Source organism: Ambystoma mexicanum, chromosome 1p, assembly GCF_040938575.1.
Source record: "Ambystoma mexicanum isolate Mex_15411 chromosome 1p, UKY_AmexF1_1, whole genome shotgun sequence".
Taxonomy (NCBI): Eukaryota; Metazoa; Chordata; class Amphibia; order Caudata; family Ambystomatidae; genus Ambystoma; species Ambystoma mexicanum.
The window spans coordinates 28,831,687-28,856,604 of record NC_090921.1 but is presented as its reverse complement, the minus strand read 5'-3'; the positions used below and the strand labels follow the sequence as shown (position 1 = coordinate 28,856,604).

At 48.8% G+C, this 24,918-nt stretch overlaps 1 protein-coding gene across 1 annotated transcript in view; it reads left to right on the top strand.

Annotated features, from left to right (window-relative positions):
- Nucleotides 1-24,694, top strand: part of LOC138564965 (zinc finger protein ZFP2-like) — a 69,354-nt gene extending 44,660 nt beyond the window's left edge. Inside the window, exon 3 of the mRNA XM_069642945.1 lies at nt 22,988-24,694. Within this exon, the coding sequence (XP_069499046.1) occupies nt 22,988-24,291 (1,304 nt within the window). The 3' untranslated portion in view covers nt 24,292-24,694. The remainder of the gene's footprint in view (nt 1-22,987) is intronic.
- The last annotated feature ends 224 nt before the right edge of the window (nt 24,695-24,918 follow it).

Here is a 24,918-nt window from a genome sequence, read left to right as displayed (position 1 = left end):
CTGATGAGTACTGCCAAGGTGAGGGCAGTGCTAGACTGGCCTCAACCAACTACTGTGGAGGCACTGCAATCCTTTTAGGATTCCAAACTTCCACAAGAGTTGCATTTGCTCCTTCTGAACTATTGTAGCACCCCTTACTGAATTGACTGAACCTTTGACTGCATTCATGTGGAATGAACTAGCACAGTCTGACTATGAGCATCTTAAGCAGGCCTTCACTACCGCACTAGTACTCCAACGTCCAAATCCACATTTGCCCTATGTAGCAGAGGTAGATGCTTCTTCTGTGGCATCATTTTCCAGAAAACCTTATCCAGCAGAAAGGATACATCCAATACCAGAAAAGAAATTTCTAGCCATCAAAGCACCTTTCATAGAATTTACTCGGGTCACAACAGCGAATAATGGTACACCCAGATCACTGCAACCTACAAGCCCTCCCACCTCCCTCCAGTGTAATACCGCCCGACAAACAAGATGGCACAACATTTTTGCTATGCTTAATTTTGTGATCGCTTACCTCCTTGCCTCATGGTACCTCAAAGCTGATGCCTTATCACGTTCCTGTGGAGGGTAACATCCTTGACTGGGTGACCTCACGGAACATCACGATAGAGAAGGTCGACACTAACCCAAGCATTTGGTCTGATCACTCCTTCGTTGAATGTCTTATACAATGGCCAGAGAAAGTCACATGGCATACAGTTCAACAACTACGCTGACGACATCCAGCTGTTGATGGAGCTGAGCGGGAACCACGCAAAAGACTCAGAAAAACTCTCCATCATATATGGATCCATCATGAGCTGGATGACTGCAAGCTGGATGTGCTTAAACAGCGCGAAAACAGAACTGATGATCTATGGACCTTCTCAATCGAGGGCTAAAATGGGGGCCTGAGTATGTAAACTTTAAGGCGGAAGGCTGCCGAATTCAGGTGTCAGATGAACTAATGGCCCTAGGTGTATCCATGGAAGCATCCGTTGGAGGTGTGACACACGTGGATGGTGCAGTAAAGAAATCCCATTACCATTTGAGAGTATTAACGCAGAGTAAACCGTTAGTAACACGCAAACACTGGGAGATTCTCATCAGGGCAATTATCATGCCACGTTTCGATTACTGCCACGCGCTGCTCAGCCGCGCAAGAACAGAGAGTGTATTACAAATCTACAAGTTATGCAAAATGAGGAAATTAGAATTGTCATCGACATCCCCAGGAGGGAACAAATAACAACCACAAGGAAGGAAGTCCATTGGCTGCCCGTTGCAACGAGAGGTTGCTTAAGATGATCACATTGACCCACGAGTACCTCTATGGAGAGTCACCCCTCTACTTGAAACCGAGTACAACCCTTCACTCCAGCACCACTCAACGCCTTGTGGCCCCCAGAGTAAAAAGGACAAGAGGAAACAGTCGATCCTTCCCAGTGCAGGCAGCACAGGCTTGGAACACTCTGCCTGTGGAATTGCGCCAGGAAAGAAAGACTTCTAAGCTTAAGGAAATGGCTGAAACACTACAGGGTCCGAAATTGAGGGGGGCTGGGAGCTATTTGGGTTAGGAAAGCCTGCTTAGCTAGAAAGCAGCAGCTGCCAGAAGCTGCCTTTGGCTCCCTAAACCAGCTGGTGCCTTACAAACATGCACATGTGACATTAAATGTGAGTATTTGAGACGGCTAATAAAGAAGTGGGACATCCTTTTTTTTTTTATAAATGTATTTTATTATTTTTCCGAAACAGAAAGATTCCTCAGCACTGCCACATGCAGTGTCTACAGTAATCCCAGCATAACGCAGCATGAACTAAGTAGGACACACCTAGTACACTTTTAACATAATTAATTATACATCAAGGATAAAAAGTTTAAAGTGGGCATCTCATGTGAAAGCGTACTGGGTACTGGCTCCTGGTTCCCTCTTGGTAGCTCTTGCCTACTGGGTGATGCCCGACACCCAGGAGATGGTTTTAGCTCCTGCCTACTGGGTGATGCCTGACACCGAGGAGACGGTTTTAGCTCCTGCCCACTGGGTGATGCCCAATACCCAGGAGATGGTTTTAGCTCCTGCCCACTGGGTGATGCCCGACACCCAGGAGATGGTTTTAGCTCCTGCCCACTGGGTGATGCCCGACACCCAGGAGATGGTTTTAGCTCCTGCCTACTGGGTGATGCCCGACACCCAGGAGATGGTTTTAGCTCCTGCCTACTGGGTCATCAAATCTCAATTTGGAATCCTGCACTACTTTTCAAATAGTTAGTTGATCCAGAGTCCCCTTTATGTTGTCTTTCTGCAACGTCCTCGAGCAGATGTACGACAGAATGCCCGTAGGCTATGGAGTGTTAGAAACAAATAAATAAATAACCCTACATCTCCTCTACTTCCTGAAACCATTGTGCCAGCCCAACGGTGTTTGCACTCCGACCTCCTCGTTACAGCAGGAGATCCATTCTTGGGCGGAAACGCATCCTGAAGAATGCCGGTCTCCTTACCGGTGCCCAGTATCCCTTACCGCCCACCTCAAAATGACCCCCATGGTATTCCCCTTCCTCTCTTGAGTATGCCCATTCGTACCCAATGCCTTAATGGCATATTGTTACACCTCCCCCCATTCATTTAGGAAGGAAACTGAAGAAGACCTTCTAACAAGATGTGTATGTGAGCCATCAAAATCTGACTTGCCCTCTAAGACTCAGGAAATCTTCTCAGCCTGCGCCTGCAAGTTATTCAGAGCTAACCTGCCCTTAAAAACCACTGAAACATTTACCCAAACTTTATATGTAAAACATCAAGAATAGACTTCCATTCCCATAACAACAAGAATGACAGGACGAGGAAGAAGAGCCCACTAATCACTAATGCAGAGCGGAAGAGACCAAGAACACCAGATGCGCTCTTGTGCATAACTGTGGCTGTACAATTTAAACCACAGAAGAAGCTGACTGAGGTGTGCTGCTGGTGGGAGGAAACTGCTTCTCTCGGTAAGGACTGAAAGACCGTGGGGCTACCAGGAGTTCTGTGGAGGCCATGGCTCAAAGAGGACAAAGAGTAAAGCTGAACGCGAGAGAGAACAGGCTTTGGGAATGCCAGAAGCCGACACAGGGCTCCCGGACATTCGTAGGTATTGAGCGGTAGCGTTTGCCTTATCAAAGCCTGGCCCCAAGCAGAGGGGCCCAGCAGGAACCGCAAGAGGCAGAGTAGCTAAGGAACGAAGGCGGCGAGATGGGAAGAAACACTGAACGGCCATCACCAGCTTGCCGCGAGACGAACGAAGTACACCAGCAAGAGCCGGTGAGTCCACGGAAGGGAAGCAGGGATAGCGGGGCATATTGGCAGACATGCCAAAGGCTTATAATAGTAAAGGAAGCAAATTAAGTACTTGAAAGGGAAGGAGCCAATGAACATTTTAATATGTGAAAACGGGGGAAAAGTAAGAGTCTTTCAAGATTTTGAGTGTATGCAATACACATGTAAGAAAATCCCTGGCAGGACAGTGTACCAGGCAGTTGCAAGTGTGTTAACGTAAGTCCTGGCAGGAAACTGTACCAGGCAGTGGCAAGTGTGTTAACGAAAGTCCTGGCAGGACAGTGTACCAGGCAGTGGCAAGTGTGTTAACGAAAGTCCTGGCAGGAAAGTATACCAGGCAGTGGCAAGTGTGTTAACGAAAGTCCTGGCAGGACAGTGTACCAGACAGTTGCAAGTGTGTTAACGAAAGTCCTGGAAGGAAAGTATACCAGGTAGTTGCAAATTTGTGCATTTAACAAAGCCTTGGTAGGGAAACACACCAGGCAAGGACAAACTGGAGTGTATAGGAAAGACACCACCTAAAGGGGTCCTGAGAAGGATCTATCGGGACTAGCAGAAGGCTGTATGAAACCAAAGAAAAGAGGGGTGAAAACCTGGCGGGAGAGTGGACCAGGCATCCTAACAAGATAAAGAGCCATGTTGTTTTGTGTACCAGTTGCGTTGTGGATCAAGAGAAACTCAAGGAACTGATATCTTTGACTATACAAAGGAAGAGAAATCCAGGGGAAGGAACCACCCTCTGGAATAAGGAACGTTATCCTTCTGGAACTTTTGTGTGCGCGTTTTCCTTTTTGAACATTTACAAACCACTCAAGGCCAATGACATCACTCTTTAATTTCATTAACCAGTGTGAGGGCCAGAATAGTACTTTGGACACTGGACGGCTTTGCTTTCGACATTCTGACATTGACAGACCCTTTTAGTTTGGGTTTTAGGAAGGGAAACACCTCCTAGAGCAGCGACACCCCCTTTTATTTTAATAGAAGTCTTTGACCAAAACCATGGGCCTCATTACAAGTCTGCCTGTCTGGATTTAACGTTGCTGGTAAAACCGGACCAGCAACGTTCACCATCACCCCGAATCCACTCCCACCCAGGCAACGCACCCGGAAAATGCGTCGGCGGACACAGCGCATCGACACCACCGTTAGCGGCAACACGAAACAATGCGCATTACGAGTAGCACGGACACAGAAACACCACCACCAAAATTGCGGGTGTTCACCCTGTGAACACCACCGCGGAGATGGCAGTAAACAGTGGCAGCTGAGCTGAATCAGGCCACAGGTGCACCAAATGAGCCCAGCTGCATCCAGCAGGCCACTGGGAGCGTACAAAAGGGTCACACCCACACCCAGGCCAACTCCAGACACAACCATGCAGGCAGCCGCTGTAGCAGCATTGGGCCTGGGGCTATTGAACTTCAGGCAGCAGCGCACATAGTGGCATTAATGCAGAGGAGGAGGCAGAGGCGGCGCAGATAGCAAACCCGGCACCCATACCAAAACCAAATGTGCAGCCGGCATAACCCCGCAGGCAGCCTGCAATACCCCGCATCAGGGCCTCACCCTGGAACATGACCCCAGGGCAGATCCACGCATCATACCTGTTTGACTGTCCAACAATCATGTCCATCGTCACCATGATTGAGGACGACATCTGCAGCCACATTGCCATTCGGGCGGCAATCCCGCACCTGCTGAAGGTGGTCTCGGTGCTGCATTTCCTATGAACTGGAACAAACGTATCAGCACACTGTCGGTGAGCTGCACGGGCTGTCACAACCCTGTTTTTCAAGGATACTCGACCAGGTACTGGATGCCCTGCTGCGCCATGCGTCTGAACACATTGCCCTCCCCGTACCCCTGCCCAGGTTATGCCTCCAAGATGGCCTTCCATGCCATTGCTGGCATGCCAAATTGCATTGGTGCATTAGACTGCACCCACATAGAGCTGACAATACCGCGTGCAATGGAGTTGGTGTACTGCAATAGGAAACAATACCACTCACTAAATGTACCAATGGTATGTGATGCTGGACAAGTGATAACCCATTGCTGTGCACGTTTCCCGGGATCGACACATGACTCAATGGTCCTGCAGAATTCGACATTGCCATGGTACATGGAACGCTACGCTGGACAGAGCACATGGTTTCCGGGTGAGTACAACTGCCAATGCATGGCCCCTGTGAAAGGGGGGTGGGCAAGGCAATGTCCTGTGTGTCTGGGTTGCTACAACTGCCAATGCATGACCCCTGTGCAAGGGGGGGGTGGCCAAGGCAATGACCTGTGTGTCTGGGTTGCTACAACTGCCAATGCATGACCCCTGTGCAAGGGGGGGGTGGCCAAGGCAATGACCTGGGTGTCTGGGTTGCTACAACTGCCAATGCATGACCCCTGTGCAAGGGGGGGGTGGCCAAGGCAATGACCTGGGTGTCTGGGTTGCTACAACTGCCAATGCATGACCCCCTGACCTATGCAATGGGCAGTCACCACACCCCACACATTGCAACGCTTCACAATACAGATGGCCACAGTGTGCCCGTACAAACCCTGCCAAAGGAGATGCACACCCAAGACATGTCGTAGCACCACAAGCAAACACGACCTGAGGGAGCGAGTCCCCCCCACCCATGCAATGCACCTGTGCCCCAACAATGCACATGAGTGCATAACCAACATTGTGCATCAATCCACGTTATCACAGTGTCCATTTACAGACTGTGCCGCGTGTGTATATCACTGTACAATGCCATACTTACCAACCACAAAAGAGCATAAGGGCATCATTCAATGCACAGCAAGTCGTTGACCAATGTCAAAGCGCCAATATGGACAACAATGACCCAGGAATGGGATTCACCCACTTGTCAGATCAGCACAATGCCCCATATGATTGATTCACTAATGGTACATGAATGTACTGCATCTTATCCAGACATGGATGCCACAAACACTGACATGTCCCCTTCCATGTAGGTGATGCAGGATATGCTCTGACACCATGGATGATGGCGCCCATACGGAGGCCAAAGAACAGGCATGAGGAGGCCTACAACAGGGTACATGTTCGGACACGTGGCATGATCGAGAGGACATTCGGTTTACTGAAGTTCCGCTGCTTGAGCAGATCCGGGGGATCATTGCTGTAGAAGCCAGTGAAGACGGGTAAAATAGTGCTCGTGTGCGCCATGCTGCACAATCTGTGCATGCGCAGGAACGTCCCTCTGCGCCCAGACCCGGAGGATGATGATGAAGAGGACGATGATCACGATGGGGATGGGATGGCTGCACTCCCTGGCAGGGGTGTACAAGATGGACAACATGCACGGGATGCAATCATTCGCAGTTTCTTTTGAGAGATTCTACATGAACAGCACTGCATGCATTTAATGTAGTCACTGTACATCAAATCACAGATGTCCACTCGTCACTTCAGTCTCAACAGGGATTTAATATTAACAAAGCAGGAGATAAGGTGGTATCAATAGGAAATCTGTACACCCGTGCCCACCCCCAACCAGGCCCCAACACACTAACCCCATAATGGACCTCCCCCACCTCCCAAACGTATCCACCCCCAACCAGGCCCCAAAACACTAACCCGATAATGGACCTCCCCCACCTCCCAAATGTACCCACCCCCAACCAGGCCCCAACACACTAACCCCATAATGGACCTCTCCCACCTCCCAAACGTACCCACCCCCAACCAGGCCCCAACACACTAACCCCATAATGGACCTCCCCCACCTCCCAAACGTACCCACCCCCATACACCCAATGATCCCAAAATGTCTTGTGGACAGTCATCCCTACTGGACACTATTTCCGGCCGTGCTTATGTGCATTAGCGTCCTTGCCAGAGAGGCCAGCCAGCCGACTAGAGCGCCTCCGTGGGCTGCCTGTGATGGAACTTGAGGGGGTGGTGCTGGTGGACGCCAGTGGTGGCACACAGCTAAAATATGACTGCTGGGCCACCAACATGGACTCAGCGATGGAGGACATTATACTATTGCCCTCCCTGACATGGTGTGACAAGGTCAAATTTGTTGTGGCGAAACGTCCGATGGCCTTGTACAGGCGACGTACCGATGTGGCAGTGCTTTCATGCTGCAGCCTCGCCTCCTCCCGCTGCTGCATCACGTCCTCCCGCTGCAGCCTAGCCTCCTCCAACTGCCTTTCCACCAGCTGTGCAAGGATGGCCTGCTGTTCTTCCATGCGCTGCATGTGTGCACTCAACTCAGCCATTGAGGGTGTCGGTGACCTCATGGGGCTGTGTAGTTCTGAGGGGCTAAACTGCAGGTTGTGGAGGGATGAGAGGTCACCCATGTCATCCACCTCCTTCTGTCCAGCATCTTCAGGCTGCACGACTGGGGCACTGTTACCACAGGATGCAGCATCCTCCTCAGTGCAAACTGTATGCTCAATGGTTTCGGTGGCCACGATGGTGATGGGTGCTACTTGTGTGGCAGCAGGCTGTACGGGGTTGGCCACCCGTGCCAGATGTTGCTAATGCAGGTGCCTGTGTCCCGGAGGTGCTCTCATCGGCATCCCAGTCAGGACAGCTGCGTCGATCACGTGCGGGTGGACGTGGTGTTGCCTGTTGTGCTGTGTCGCTGTCACTTGACGTGCCTGTGAGGGAATAGAGGAAATGCTGTTAGTTGTGTGGTGGGATTTGATGGGTCCATCACATGCATCACAATGAAAAATCTCTGCCCACTTGCATGCACACACTTTTGCCAGGTGATGCACTCACGTGTGTGTGTCTCAGCTTGTACTCAGTCACGCACTGTGTGCATGTCCAGGGGGCATGTCTTGAGCGTGTGTTGCTTGTCGTCTGGGTCATTGGTGGAGGCATTGGGTCACTCCTGGTCTGGCTGGGGGAGGGAGGAGGTCCATTGGTGGATGCATTGGGTCACTCCTGCCCTGGGTGGGCAATTACCGGCATCAACAGGTGGGCATACTCCAACCTCTGCGTCGCTGACGCCCTGTATCCCCTCGAGGTGCAGGATACTGCTGCACCGCTCCTCCCATGACTGGAGTTTTAATGGCAATGCTGGGCCTCCACCAGTGTCAGTGCTGTGCTGGCGGTGTGCAGCGATGAGATTCCGCAGTCGCAGCCGTATGTCATCCCACCTTTTGTGGCAGTCCTTAATGATGCGTGTGGTCACCCCCACGGCAGTGCACCTGTGTGCTGCTTCTGCCCAGACCTCCTTACGGCGTTGCTGGGTGCTGCGCCGCTGGTCTGCGCTGAATAGCATGTCTGCACTGCCGACAAGAGAAGGAAACCACCATCCCGTGGCCAACAGAAATGGGAACCACACCATCTAAGGTAGTAAAAAATCTGGGAGTCCTGATGGACAACACCCTAACCTTAGAACCGCAAATAAATGCAACAGTCAAGAAATGCTTCTTCCTCCTCCACACGGCAAGAAAAATACTACCTTTCCTCTCCTTCACAAACAAAACACTCACTATCGTCGGCCTCATCATGTCAAGTATCGACTATGCAAACAGCCTCTACCTCGGAAAACCAGAATACCTACTGAAGAAGCTACAACGGATCCAAAACACAGCAGCCAGACTACTCCTCAAACTATCCAGAAGAGACCACATCACCGCGGCCCTAAAAACACTACACTGGCTCCCAGTAAAACACTGTATCACCTTCAAAACAACGTGCATAACGCACAGGGCAATCTGCGGACAAGGAGCAGAATTCCTACAAAAGAAATTAACAATCTACAAGCCAACGAGACCGCTCAGGTCAACCAACAAAATCCGACTGGAACTAAAATCTTACATCAAGAAAAAACTTGGAGGCACCGCCTTCTACCACTTAGCCGTGAAAACCTGGAACAACATCCCAAAAGTAATAAGGAACACCAAAGATCACCTTAAATTCAGAAAATTACTAAAAACCTGGCTCTTCAACACCAGAGACTAAAACCCAAACAACAGCAAGACAAATGACTCAACAGGAAAGGACATTTACAAGCCCCTAGAACCGACAGAAGTACTCTGAGCACCAGTAGGGCTGACGCTGGACACAGGGGTCCACCTGCGAGACCCAGGGAGACGGAGGCAACAACCCCAGCCAATCCTTACCATCCCCCACCGCCCGTACAGCTACAACACGGTACCACGGGGTTGTGGAACGAACGAGATACCACCAATCACCACACAATCTGAAGTATGGACATTAGCAGGTGCGCTGGTCATGTGGGTGGGGGTGAGGAGCATGCGAAGTTATCGAGGGAGCGGACGGAGGGGACAGCTAAATGCTCAAGGGGCCTCGAATGCAAAACAGGCACGTACCGTCTGAGGCACAGGGTGCGCAAGCACCCCGTCGTGTATGATTACACGAGCCCAACTGGTCAATCCAGGGTAGAGATACCAACTAACCAATACCACTAACAATTTCCTTCTCTGCATACACCTCTCAAACTCCAAACCAAACACAACCACAAACCTCCAGCACAACAAACCGCATGAACTTCACTACACTGCAACAACAAAACAAAAACACACATAGACTCGCACATCAGCACACGACGACTACCGGCCGCATACACCCCAGGCCCAGCCGACAGAACCACCGGGCTGAGGCTGCCAACAGCACATCACTGCAATCTTGCACTTTTCCAGCCTTCACCCACTAACCCACCTCTCCCTCCCTCTTTCAGAGCCGCCAGGGGATCACCCACTAACCCACCTCTCCCTCCCTCTTTCAGAGCCGCCAGGGGACCACTCCGGTGGTGATAGTGCGCGGTACAAATGTCCTTTAACATTACAATGTGCTCCACAAGCACCGTGAGCTCTGCCCCACTGAACCTCAGCTTGCGCTGTCTTGTAGCAGGGATAAGGGATGCCATTGTGGTGGTTGGTTTTTCCAACTGAAGGAGGTGATGTGGCCTGTGTTCTGTGAGGATGGCAGTGGATTGTGGTTTAAGTAATGGCTTAACTAGGCGACATAAAGGTGGCATTAGCTATTTTTGGGTTAATGGGCCAGATGCAAATTGACTTGGACACGGTCACGTGATGACGCGAACGCGCCTACGCGATGAAGTGAACGCTATCATGTGACTTTAAAGGTAGTCACAGGATATGCACAGCAGTGTATACCAGCAGTTCATTTGATTCTAAGGACTACGCACAGCGTTCACTCTGCACTGTGGCATTTAAGCTGCGGATTCGACTCACACTGAGTAAGTTCCAGGTCAACTTTATCTTTAATCAGCCTTTATTTTCCGACAACTTCAAGCGACCTAGACCTATGATGCTAATTGAAGTTTTTTTTCACAGAGGGTAATATAATATTTTGTGGATCCGCACGGATGTGGATGTTATGAGATGGGACACCCCAATCGTAATGGCATTTGATTTGACTTTTACAACAGTTTAAGAGCTCTGGGTAAATATGAACCTTATTAGCTCTGACAAACAACCGATATTTGAACCCAACTGGCGGTATTATTTTACACCATGGTTTAATTTGTTCCCGATAGATTTTTTGGGGAATCAACAAGTTTCGGGAGAGGACTGAATACCTCTGGCTCGCAACATGCGTTTTTGTTGAATGGAAAAACGTTTTGGTCAACCATATATCAATCGGGCAATATTACCTAGCTAGAGTGCGAAAAAACTTGTAAGACATTATATAACTTTGGTTAATACACGAACACATTAGCTCTGGCATGCATTAGGTTTGTGGACAAGAGGAACTACAGTGCACGGATTACGGAATGCACGCTTGGAGGTGGAATGTGATGCAACATGTACTCACAGATACTGCTTTGGGGGTGGCTACCACCGGGTTTTGGTGACAGGCACCTGAAGGGGCTAGAGCACATTTCAGATGATACCGCACTGGTTCACAAGATTTACTCAATCTTTTAAGAAGCTATATGGCAATACAATGTTCTGATTTTGATGTCCTTTTTCTTTTTCCCTTCTTTTTTATTTTTTATCTTAATTTTTTCTCTTTTCTTCCTTCCCTGCTCTTTGACATATGCATTGAATTACTAATTGAACATTGAAATGCACTGTGGGGGATAAACATTGGAAATGACTGTTTACTTGGCGTTGGCCATTGCCATGTCATTATCTTTATCTTCAATATGTTTTCAAATATTTCAAATATGTACGCTGCATACATGGCATCATCATTGACCTTAACCAACCATGGTCTATCATGCATACCCCCTCTATGTCCATTCCTTTCCCCCTTTCCTCGTTCCCCCCCTTTTCAATTTTTTCCCAGCAAATACGGGATTTCCTGCTTTGTGAACGTATGGGGCACCATAATCTTTGATATTCTGAAATTGATTGTACTTTTTGCATTACACAGGCCCAGCCTTGTAAAGGACCCTAGCGGGACGAAACACGTGTTGGCTTCGAAATGGGATTTTAAAGGGGCAACAAATAAGACCCCTACATGTGTAATTAAACAAGCCACCCTACAGGGGCATCTTATATCTTTTGTTGGTATTTCCTTTGCAGTAAGAACAAGATTATGCAGCAATCTGGGTTGAATTTGATACTGTTTTATATAGCCAAGTAGCGACAGCACACACTCGTTCCAAAACATCTTGCGTTTTCAATCTTGTGTAGGTTGGGCTTCTCCTGCTGCTGTACGGAAGCGCGGCAGTCACGCTCCCTTAGCTTAATTTATCCTTTGGATTTCCTTATTCCATAGCGCCCATTACCTGGTAAATCCCACACGATACTCATTAAGTAATGGCCGCCATTCTTTTTCCGGTTTTCGCGATCAGTGTTTCCGCATCCGTTGATTCCTTGTCTGTGTAGGCGGAGGCGGTTACGGCTATTCACTGCTGGTTTTGGTGGTATGTCCGTGTCCGTGGGTGTTTAAGTGCCGGCGGTTACACCGTTTCCGCGTTGTTCTGGTGCGCGTGACCGACAAGCGGTAATCAGCCATTGATTCCACAGCTTGCGGTCGCGGAAACAGTGTCCCAGTCGTCATGGAAACAACGGATTCCGGACCCGCGAGCTCATAATGAGGCCCCATGACTTTCTTGGGTCCGAGTATGATATCTGGCTTCTCACTGTACAGATCCATGTTTCGTGCCTTTACAATGAAAAATACCTTTTGCAATCCCATGATTTTGCCTGAAGATGATATAAACTTTTATGATCCAAAATACATTGTGTTATTTTTAATGGTATTCTTAAATGAAAATTGTCAAAATGTATGGAATGTTGGACTAAATGACCCTATGTTTTAAATCCTCTAACTGTTCACAGCTCATATTAAGCCCTCTATTAGATGCTTTCAGAAATAATACAGTCTTTTTGTCAATACAGTGTAGTTCCCTTTGTTGTAAGGTTTGCAAAATGTCTCCCCCTTTCTTGGTTTCTTTACTTCTAAAATTAGGAATTTTAGTTGAGGTACTGCATGTCTTTGTTCATTGAAATATACTGTTACTGGTGAGTTCCTATTACAGGTTTGTGTGTGTGACTTGTGTTCTGCTTACCTATGTCTGACTTTTCAAGTTAAGGTGACTGATGTGCAGGGCCCTTATGTATCCTCGGGGCCCTGACCCCACCACATCTCTCATCCCAGCCGCTGTCTATTTACTGCACTTACCTAGACTCACCCGCCCCAGCGGAGGTTGCACTTACTTTCTTCTCTTGTTAGTACTTCACCCCGAGCACTTCTCACTGAGCATCTCAGCACCTTTCCCTTAAACTCCTCCCCTCTGCACTTGCACGTTCTGAACATTCAGAAGGCATAGTAGTTTTGTCTCCCCTCCCAGTTATTTTCATTATTTATTTGTACTATTAATTCGATTATTTATCTTGTTGGACGTTGTCTGCCTTCCCTTTTCCCCACCCTGTTGCCCTGTGGGTGCTTTGAAACAGTTGTTGTTAACTGTATAAGCGCCTAACAAATGACCAATAAATAAATACATATATAAGCCTAAGTAGAACACACCGGAGGGCATTGTATTCCATGAATTAGCCAAATAATTCAAAGCAATTGATGTGGGTCGACAAAGAGCTAAACAAGCCCTTAGACGGGTTTAAAGGTAGATTATCCTTGCAAACAAGAGTACATTTCAGGCTCGAGAAAATAATATAAAGGATTAATTGCTCAGAAAAGAGGCCTTTGAGAGGAAAAACAAATGTGCCAACCTTGGTGGCCTTCAATAAAAATCCTCTGAACCATTTTCGGGAGATACTGAAAGGAGGGAGCTCACACTTTCTTGTATTTCGGAGCGGGCACGATATGTGCATATTGGTCCATTGATGGGCAGGTAAGCCATAATTCGAGTACTGATGCTGTAACGAGTTGCCCTGCTCTAATTCTGTGCCGTGTCTACATTTTGTTCTTGATGATATTAGGAGGATCTCCTTGCTGGGAAACATGGCAAAGCCCCTGGCCCAGGTGATGCACCTATGGACCTCTGTCAAGAAGAGCCCGCCATCTGCATTCCTTTCTGATCCATCTAACATGATTCCTGCTGACTAGTGGGAAAGGGGTGGTAATTGTACCAATATTGAAAAAGTGAGATTGTGAAAACCCAATGAATTGCCACGTAATGTCTCTAATTGATTGCACTGCAACAATGCATGCAAAAAGTATTGCACACATGCTCGATGGTTAGTGCCAAGAAATGCAAATTCTGTCACATATGCAGGCTGGCTTCTGACATGGAGTCAGTGCAGTGGTCGACATGTTCAATGTAGAAACGCAAGTTGGGAATGTATCAGGCACAGGCTGTAGTATTGCCAACGTATGAAGCCAAAGCTTGTGGTGTAGCTAATAGAAGGTCCTCTGAATAAAGGAACATTATAGTTTGAAGACGCTCATTTCTTTACCATTGAGTTCTGCAATCTTTCATCTGAAACCTGAACTTGGGTATCTGCGGTTCTTGAGCTCTGTGGAGATTAATAAATAATTGTCCTTGATAAGGTAACGGAGCACTCACCACTATTTAAATATAAACAGGCCATAGTGGATTTTAGGGGGCAGATTGGGGTAGGTTTTTTAAGTTGGTTGAAACGCATCAAATATTTGGCACATAATCTTATTCCCCCTTCCTTTAGAAAGACACTATATGAAACTGTCTACGCTTGGGCTGTAAAATGTGAATTAGACAAACTGCCCATAAGAAACCTAACAACCTAAAGCCAAGAGCAATATTTAATTTGACCTGGACAGGGTGGAGCCTTTTTCTGCAAAAACATTGTATTTGGTATTAGAATGAGGATGCTACCTATCACCTCATTGAAGTCCAGGTGGTTAATGCAATCATCAGACAGTCGTTTAGACTCTACCCTTTCCACAGAAGATTGAATACATTTCATGTTCTATCCTTTTTGACAGACTACCTGTGTTAAATGGATTACAATCATCTTAAATGCCTCTTCCTAGAACCTGCAGGTCTGCTCTTTATGTTGGCCTTTTGTCTAGAAATAGAACAATAGGTTTTGCAGAGTCCCATCTTCTAAGCCGAGCTTGGATAAGAAGGCAGGAGTTTCTAAGACCAATGGTGGCCAATAGAAAGGATACATATGAGACTATTCTGTAATTCAACTTCAAATACAACAAATACGTATGTTGTATCACATTCTAACATTGTATGTGATATTCTGTGATAGTAATTAGTATTTGATGATAACATTGCTAATGCACTAGACACTTTAACTGATCTGTGAGGCTTTTATCTATACATGCATTTTTTCATTGTATTGGTTTATTGAATGCATGTTTTAGTGATGTTATTGTTTTTTCAATGTTTTATTAGCTGTGCTTGGTAGAAGAAATCATTCTTGTGACTCTCATCTCAGTGGGTTTAGTTTGGTAAACCTGTAATAGCAGCATTGCGGGTAAGACACAGGTAAAGACAACACAGCACACTGTGACAATCCCGACCTTGTGTAGCCCAGCATCTTTTACAACAACTCCCATAGACTCCAATGCAATGATTACTTCCAATTAGAACAGTGTGCTTGTATGAGGAGCCTGGCATGCCCAGTCTCTCAGCATTACTCCTGCCACCTTTAAGAGACAGGAGATGTGTGTTCATTATTCAAATAAGACTGTCCTATCAACACTTGTTTTAAGTGAGGTCAGTAAGAGCCAGAATAAACATTTGGCAACGTTTGCGAGACTAGATATGCATGCTGAAGCTGCAGTAAGCCAGCGTGCATGTAAAAAACTGCTTTGGAGTCTTTCTTCTCCATTCTAACTGCAAACATGTAATTCAAAATTGATTCTTTAAAGTTATGCCAGGCCAGTGTTAATGGATATCAGGACTAGCTTTCTTGCATCAGAACATTCTCTCATTGTCAGTGTGAATTCCCTTACAGTTCCAATTTATTTTGGTTTTCACAATCCTTTAGATGTAACAGCATTTTTCCTCGAAGGCTTTTATGGTGTGAACCTCCTGTAATAAAGCAAGAAGAACAAGTTACTTTCTTACCTGGTAACGTTCTTTCGATGGGATGGTCCGACGACGTATTCCATATCTATGATAGGTAATCACCACAGCTGTGCTGCTTCGTAAACCTTTCCGGCGTCTGCGTCCTGCGTCGATGACGTCGATGCGCCGACGTCGAGGACCTCCTCCGACGTCATCCGATGTGATAAGTAGGACGCACGACGCCTGTAGCCTCAGTTGTAGTTTTTCCCCCCAGAACGTGTGACATAAGTCAACTGCCAGTCAGACACAAAGCCTTGCGGAACGTAAGCTGCAATCGCAAAAGAAATTCTGCAGCGGGGAAGGCAGGGCGGGAGCGATATGGAATACGTCGTCGGACCATCCCATCGAAAGAACGTTACCAGGTAAGAAAGTAACTTGTTCTTCGAGGGGATTGGGTCCTCCGACGTATTCCATATCTATGACAGACTCCCAAAGCAGTACCAGAGCAAGGAGGAGGGAAAGAATTTATAAACAAAATTTAGAATAGCCAATCAAATAGCAGAGCAAAGGACCGCCTTGCCAAAGGCCAGATCCTGCCCTCTGATGGAATCGAGGGAATAATGCCGTACAAATGTATGTACTGAAGCCCAGGTGGCTGCATCACAGATGTTGCGAATAGGAACACCCCTCTGCAGCGCAGTAGATGCAGCCACCCCCCTGGTAGAATGGGCCCGCAAGCCAGCCGGTGGGTCCTTACCCGCCAAGCGGTAACACTCCGAGATGGCCAAAATAATCCAGCGGGACAAAGTCTGTTTCGTCACAGCTTGCCCCAAACGCTTACCAGCGTAACCAATAAAGAGTTGATCGTCCACTCTGACCCGGGACATGCGTGAAACATAAAAGCTTAAAGCTCTCCTAGGATCAAGCCTATGGAGCCTCTCCTCTTCCTTACCAGGATGCGGAGGAGGATAGAATGCCGGAAGAACAACCTTCTTGGCCAAATTAAATTCCGTCACTACCTTCGGAAGAAAAGAAGGACGAAAACGAAGGACAACCCTGTCCTTGTGGAAAACAGTGAAGGGTGGCTTAACTGAAAGTGCCTGTAACTCACTCACTCTGCGAGCGGAAGTAACCGCAACTAAAAACACAGTTTTCAGAGTTAACAGCCTCAAAGGGCAAGAATGTAAAGGCTCAAACGGAGCACCCATAAGAAACCTAAGAACAAGGTTTAAATCCCAACCGGGCACCAGGAAAGGAGACGGAGGGAACACATTAGTGAGCCCTTTCAGAAACTGTGAAATTAAAGGGATCTTAAAGTAAGAACACTCATCAGACGAGCGCTTAAAGATGGACAGCGCCGCCAGGTAACCTTTAATGGTACCCACTTGCAAGCCCCTGTGGGCCAAAGAAAGCAAAAAGGACAGAACCATGGGGATGTCACATGCAAAAGGATCCACATTCCGAACTCTGCACCAGTCGCAGAACTTACGGCAACGGTACAGAGACTTAGTTGCTGGCCTTCGGGCCGAAAGCAACACCTCCATCACGTCTTCAGGGAGGTCCCAATCCCTATACCTCAACCTTTCAGAAGCCAAGCGTGAAGGTTGAGGGTTCTGACCTCTGGATGGAGAACCAGACCCCCCTCCCGTGAGAGCAGATCGTCTCGGTAGGGAAGACGACGTGGAGGGCAGATGTACAAGTCGAGAAGGTCCGGGTACCACGTCCTCCGAGCCCACGCCGGAGCAATGAGGATCATCCGGGAACCGAACTTCCGCAACCTCCGCAGCACTTGCGGGATGACGGGGACTGGAGGAAACGCGTACAGCAGCGGGAACGACCAATCCACCACGAACGCGTCTCCTAAGGCTCCTTTTGGAGGAAATTCCCGCGAGCAGAACCTCTCGCACTTCCGGTTGACACTGGAGGCGAAGAGATCCACTTGAGGGGTCCCCCAAAGGGCGAAGATCTCCAGGAGAATCTCCTGAGCCAACTCCCACTCGTGAGAGATCGCGCTCTGCCTGCTCAGAGCGTCCGCCGTCACGTTTTCGACTCCGGCCAGATGAACTGCCGAGACCGAAACTTCCTGCTGGATGGCCCAGAACTCGAGCTGCATCGCCTCCCTGCACAGAGGAAGTGACCCTGCCCCCCCCTTTTTGTTGAGGTAGTGCATGGCCACCGTGTTGTCCGTCAGGATCAGGACATTCCTTCCTCGCACAGTCGGCAGAAAAGCCTTCAGGGCTAGCCTGACGGCCCTCAGCTCCAACAGATTGATATGGAGTCTGGACTCCGACGGAGACCAACGACCGCTGACTGTCAGCTCGTTGGCATGAGCTCCCCATCCCGTGAGGGATGCATCCGTCACGATCGTCACCTCCGGCCAGGGAAGCCAAAATGGAGCCCCCTTCATCAAGTTGCCTTCGACGGCCCACCACAGAAGGTCCTGGGCGACCGAGGGCGGCACCTGAATCGGGTCCGACATCCTGCCGGAGGACTGCGACCATTGCATCTTGAGTGCCCACTGCAAGGATCTCATGCGCAGGCGAGCCTCTGGCACCAGAAGAATGCAGGATGCCATGAGGCCGAGCAACCTCAAGAACCCGAACGCTGGGAGCGTCTGGGCATGCTGAAACTTGTGCACCATCTGCTGAATGTGAAGAGCCCTCACCTGGGGAGGAAAACACTGCCCCAGGGAAGTGTCGAGCACTGCTCCGATGTACTGGAGCCTCTGCGTTGGCGTCAAATGGGACTTCTTTAAATTGAGGGAGAAGCCCAGCCTGTGGAGGGAGTGGCAGGTGACGGACAGATGATCCAGGACTTGCTCGGGAGAGCTCCCCCTGATCAACCAATCGTCCAGGTAGGGGTAGACGTGAATCCCCCCTTGCCTGAGATGCGCTGCCACCACCACCATGAGCTTGGTGAAAACCCTCGGGGCGGAGGTCAATCCGAACGGCAGGACCCGAAACTGAAAGTGCGAGTCGCCAACCGCGAACCTCAGGTACTTCTTGTGCTTGGGATGGATCGGCACATGGAAGTAAGCATCCTTGAGGTCGAGTGACACCAACCAGTCCTGAAGCTGAAGGGCTTGGAGGACTTGAGAGAGAGTAACCATCTTGAACTTGTCCTTCCTGAGGAGTTTGTTCAAACCGCGCAAGTCCATGATGGGTCTCAATCCCCCGTCTTTCTTGGAAATCAAAAAATAAGGGGAATACCATCCCTTGTTCCTCTCCGCTACAGGCACCAGTTCTATAGCGCCTTTCTCCAGCAGGGCTTGAATTTCCTGCGCAAGGAGCGGATCCGGACACTTCAAAGAGAGGTTCCCCGGTGGATTGTCGCGAGGCCTGTGCCGAAAGGGAAGACAGTAGCCGTGGGCTATGATCTCCAGAACCCACACATCTGAAGTAATGGCTTGCCACTCTACAAGATGCTGCGCCAGCCTTCCCCCAACCGGCGAACCATGGGACATGGCCTCATGACTGAGTAGGAGCGGCTGCGGCGTTACCCGAGGGCAAAGAGGCAACTGCCCGAGCGGCCTTGGCACCACGGGTACCCTGTCGTCCACCTCTGGTACCCCTGCGTTGGCCTCTTTGACTGCCAGCTCCTCTCGCTTTACTGAAGGATGAGTAATAGCGAAAGGAACCACCCCTCCACTGCTGTCCCCTAGGACGAAAAGGCGGAGGTTGGCGAACTGCAGCGCCCAACGACTTCGCTGCAGCTTTTGAGGTCTGCAACCTCTCAAGGCTCTCGTCAGCCTTGCTGCCAAAAAGGTGTTCACCATCAAAGGGCATGTTGAGGAGCCGGGACTGCACATCAGGAGCAAACCCCGACTTCCGCAACCACGCAAACCTGCGTATCACGGTGCTCGCCGCCATGGACCTACTGACGCATTCAGCCAAGTCCAGACCCGACTGAACGGACTCACACATGGCATCCTTACCATCCTGGACCATAGCAAGGAAACCCTCCCGTTCAACCCCTTCGGGAATATGTTCAGCCGCTAACGCAACACAGTTCCACAGAGTGTGCGCGAAACGTGACAAGGCACAAATGGAGTTGGCCGCCTGAAGCGCCATACCACCAGAAGAAAACACTTTCTTCGCCCAGCCATCAAAACGTTTGTCGTCCCTATCAGGAGGGATGGTAGGGTACGACGCCTGCTTTGCAGGGGCCGTGGCCGCCTGCACCACCAAACTCTCCGGAGTGGGGTGCCTGGTCAAGTAGCAGGGGTCGCTACTGGCTGGACGGTATTTACGCGACAAGGATCTGCCCACCGCCGGGAGACTCTCCGGAGCAGTCCAAGCCGCCGCCACCCTTCTCTGCAAAGCCATATGGAACGGCAGTACCGGGTCAGTTGGGGGACCAACATCAAGGATGACCGTCAGATCATCCTGCACAAACTCCCCTGGGGGAGCAGACCATCCCAGATACTCAGACACCCTAGCCATAAGGCGCCGGTACGAGGAATCGGCATGGGAGCCAGGCTCAGGCCTACAAAATTCCACCTCCGGAGAGGTGTCCAGTCCACTGGCATCATGCAGCGACTGCCTCAAATCGTCAAACTGACTATGGCCCGAGACAATTTCATCCGGCACCTGACTAGGAACCAGGCCATCAGAATCCTCATCCGCCTCCGAAATATATTCCAGGTGGCGAAAAGGCACCCGAGAGTGCTTGCTCTTAACCAGAGCCTTCCTAGGGGGCATACCCGTGACACGGGGCACCTCCGACACGAAAGGCGTTGATGGCGTCGAGCGAATCGGCGCCGACGCCGAGAAAACCGGCAACGGCGCCGAGAGGATCGGCGTCGAGGAAATCGGCGTCGACGTCAGATGCAGCGCCTCCAGTATCGGCGGCGTCGACACAGCCCTCGAAGCCGGAGCTCCAAGCGTGTCCCTCGACGACCTGATCGTCGACGGCTTCGACGAGGCCCTCGAAGCCGGAGCCTCGAGAAAGCCTGTCGACGCCCTCGACGCCTCAGACGTCGATGTCTTCCTCGAAGACTTCACAGGAGCACACGGTCTCGAACGCGTCGAGGACCGGGACCTGGAACGGGTACGGCGAGAACGAGCCTCCTTGTCCGAACGGGACCGCTCCCGTGACTCGTGCCGACCACTCTTGCGAGCGGCGTCTCTCGACCTCACACGGCCGACCCCACTCGGGGGCGCGGACGGCTGAGTACCCTGCGACTCAAGAATCGCCAACATTTTCTTCCCGAAGGAAGCCCATTCTTCCGGCGTCGCACGGCTGGTGGGGTAACCGACGTGCCGTGCAGAATCCTCGGAAGAGGACCTGGAAGGCGACCGGTGACGGCGCTTCCGAGAATGCCTCGAAGAGGCCGAGGAGTGGCGAGACCCACTCCTAGAAGAAGACCGACGAGACTTCCGACGATGACGCGGAGAGTCACCCCTCGAATCATCCGTCGAAAGCCCCGCCGACTTCGACTTCCGGGGCTTGGACACCCGACCTACCGACAACTTCTTCTTACGTTCGCGTAAGGCTTTGGACGTGAGCGACTGGCAGTCGACACAGTCATCCGTGTCGTGGGCCTCCCCGAGGCACCAGAGGCAGGCGTCGTGCGAGTCAGTCACCGACATCTTGGACCCACACTCCCCGCACTTCTTAAAGCCCGGACGCGGGGTTGAAGACGAAGTGGAAGACATCGCCGAAGGAAATTCACAAACGAACAGGTTCGAAGAACCAGAAAGAACAGAACTCCAAAGAGTCGAGGCCTAGAACCGAGAAACACGAAGCAACACGTTCGCGGAAAAAACGGAACTGAGGCTACAGGCGTCGTGCGTCCTACTTATCACATCGGATGACGTCGGAGGTCGGAGGAGGTCCTCGACGTCGGCGCATCGACGTCATCGACGCAGGACGCAGACGCCGGAAAAGTTTCCGAAGCAGCACAGCTGTGGTGATTACCTGTCATAGATATGGAATACGTCGGAGGACCCAATCCCCTCGAAAGCAACATATCAGTTATGTTACTGGAATCGCATGTTAAAAAGTGTCCCAAACAAATACTCACCACAGTAAATGGAGGGTAAAGAGTATCACTTTTTCTTGAGGTATTCCAATGTTGCTAATTCAAATGTGACAAAATTCCACTTTTGTTCTTTTGAAAATCAGTGGATTGCTCGAAAATTCTGTTTTTCCCAAAATATTGCTTTTCTCAAAATATTACGCAAACATTGATTGTGCCAGGAAGAAAATGCTGGTTGTTCTGGAAATAATGTGCATCAAATCATCATGTGGAATAATCTGCCAGTTTTTGTGTATTATCGATTTTAACTTTTGGACTTTAACTAGAATAGGTTAAAACGTAAAACAAAATTGATGCGCTTTTCAATTATTTTGATTCTTAATAAATCTTGTATATCGAAAAAATTTACTATTGACACAGCTTTTGTATGATTTTTTTCATCACAATCTGTCTTTAAATTTCATGACCATTATTTGTTCTCGTTTTAAAAATTCTAAAGGTTCTGACACAATTGATTTATTTCTTAATATTTGACTATAAGGAAATCCTGCAAACGTTGATCTTGCATGAAAACATCCTGCATGCAGTAAGTTATTGTAGTAAGGGTTTTACACATATTGAGGTAGTAAGTATTTGGTTCACTGTTTGCACTTGAACATCTAAGAAATGTACAGTTGTGTAGCTAAAATCAATGATAAACTTTGTTTACACAATCAGAAAATACTGTTAACATCTTCCTGTGTCCTGACCTAATGCCAAAAAATTTCATCTGAGTATCTTTACGTGATTTCAAATGTCTGCTCCATGCCATGGTGCGACATCTAAAAAATGAGATACATGAAAATGTCAGCATAGACACGAGCCATTCCGGCTTCCATTGATGTCCCTGCAATCTGTAAGGAAACGTCTAGCGTAGCTCAAAGATATTTACTATGCAGGCCCCAGTTTTAATTTGAACTTATTTTGGAATTAATAGCTCTTCGAAATGGTGTGTTATATATAGCATAAAGTTAGCCGTGTGCCCTGAGTTGTGAGACTGCAACTTACTGACCTGAGGTTCAGGGCTCACATCATATGAGTGGCACCTGCTCCAAGTGAGTGAGACACTGCTTCCGGAAAGGATACCCACTCAATATTCTGATGTCTGACGCTTACAACCCTTGTTCTGTGGGGCAGAGAGACAGAACTGCCCACTGTGTTAATGCGTGTCTGCAAATCAAATTCTTGTTTCTATGCCGCATTGAGTTGAATATTATTTAAGCTGTATGATGGCATACATGAGATGATGACATTTCTGCTTCTTCCAACAGTAAGTAAAACAGTGCCCGAAACTGGGGACCTGCCGATGCGTCCCAGAAGATGGGATAGCCCAAGAAATCCTGCAGAACATGGCCAAGGCCAGCCCATTCAATCTACAATTCAATCAACATCTTCACAATGCAGACAAATATCCTGCACCGGTGCACAATGTCAAGGCTTAATGCACATACCTAGCCCACTAAAGCACCAGAATTGCCATGACATCAAAACTGCCGATATCCAGCACTCTGAACTCATGATACAGAAGACGGGACATACAAAGGCAAATATTTCTGCATGCAGCATCTGTGGCAAGTGTTTCGCTAGCAGGCAAACTTTAGTCCTACACAAGAGATCCCACAAAGGGGATCAGCTATACCAGTGTACAGAGTGCGAGAAAAGCTTCCATCAGAAACCACATCTACACAAACATCAGAGAATCCATTCTGGAGAGAAGGCTTACAAGTGCACAGTTTGTGGTAAGCACTTTACTAATTTGTCAAACCTTAGGCGACATCAAAGATTCCATAGGGAGTGGAAACCATTTCAATGTAATGAGTGTGGTAAAAGCTTCACTCTGAAATTAGATCTTCACAAGCATTTGAGAATCCATTTTGGAGAGAAACCCTACAAGTGCACAGAATGTGGCAAAGATTTTAAGTACATGTCACAACTAAGACAACATCAGACTGTTCATTCTCGGGAAAAGCCCTACGAGTGCACAGAGTGCAAGAAAACATTTAGTCGCATCTCTGCTCTGCGGATGCATCAGCAGATGCATTCTGGGACAGGTTTTTTTGAGAACGCAAAAAATGACAAGTGCTTTATGCTGGCATCAGACCCTCAGATGGATGAGAATTCCTTTGAGTGCGTGGAGTGTAAAAAAAGTTTCACTCGTAAGTATGGTTTGGCCCTACATCAGATGATCCACTCTGGAGAAAAGCCGTACGAGTGCACGGAATGTGGTAAACACTTTACTCGGACATCACTCCTGAGGATACATCAGAGGACTCATTCTGGGGAAAAGCCTTATGAGTGCAAGGAATGTGGTAAGCGCTTTAATCAGATGCCAAACCTGAGGATACATCAGAGGACACATTCTGGTGAGAAGCCCTATGAGTGCAAGGAATGTGGTAAGCGTTTTTCTCAAATGTCAAACCGGAGGATACATCAGAGGATACATTCTGGGGAGAAGCCTTACGAGTGCACGGAATGTGGTAAGCACTTTAATCAGTCGTCAACCCTGAGGAAACATAAGCTATTCCATGCAAGTGGATTGGCCCAACATAGATCCAACCAAAATGACCTTTTATAAGTTGACAACAATCTTGATCCTTGTGGTGCTGCAAGCTCCTCCTTATGTCCCACAATGGCTGTCCAAGCAAATTGCCAAACATATGACCAGATAGGAAACCATGTGCTGAACACCGGAGGGTTAGAAAGACCCTGCTTTCAGAATAGAGGCGTATCCCAATATGACCTGGTGCAGCAGCAAAGACCAGCTTAAGAAAATGAACATTGGAAGCTGAAGAACAGAGAATCATCAGTGCACAGGATAGTGGACTGTGCACCAGGGACTGGATTGTAACATTGCACAGGCGTGATGGGGGTGCTTATGTCATAATGCCTGAATTCTGTATTATGGCGTATTTGTGGCTTATTTGCACACTACTTTGGGACTGGGTTTTTATTGCATGCAGTAACAGTGAATGAGTTTACCAAGCTGTCATCTTTTTAGTGCACTATGGCATGTGATGATACGGATGTAGTGCGCGTGGGCACTGTGGCATGTGATGACACGGATGTGGTGGGAGTGATCATTGAGCACTGTGGCATGTGATGACACGGATGTGGTGGGAGTGATCATTGGGCACTGTGGCATGTGATGTGGCATGTGATGACACGGATGTGGTGGGAGTGATCATTGGGCACTGTGGCATGT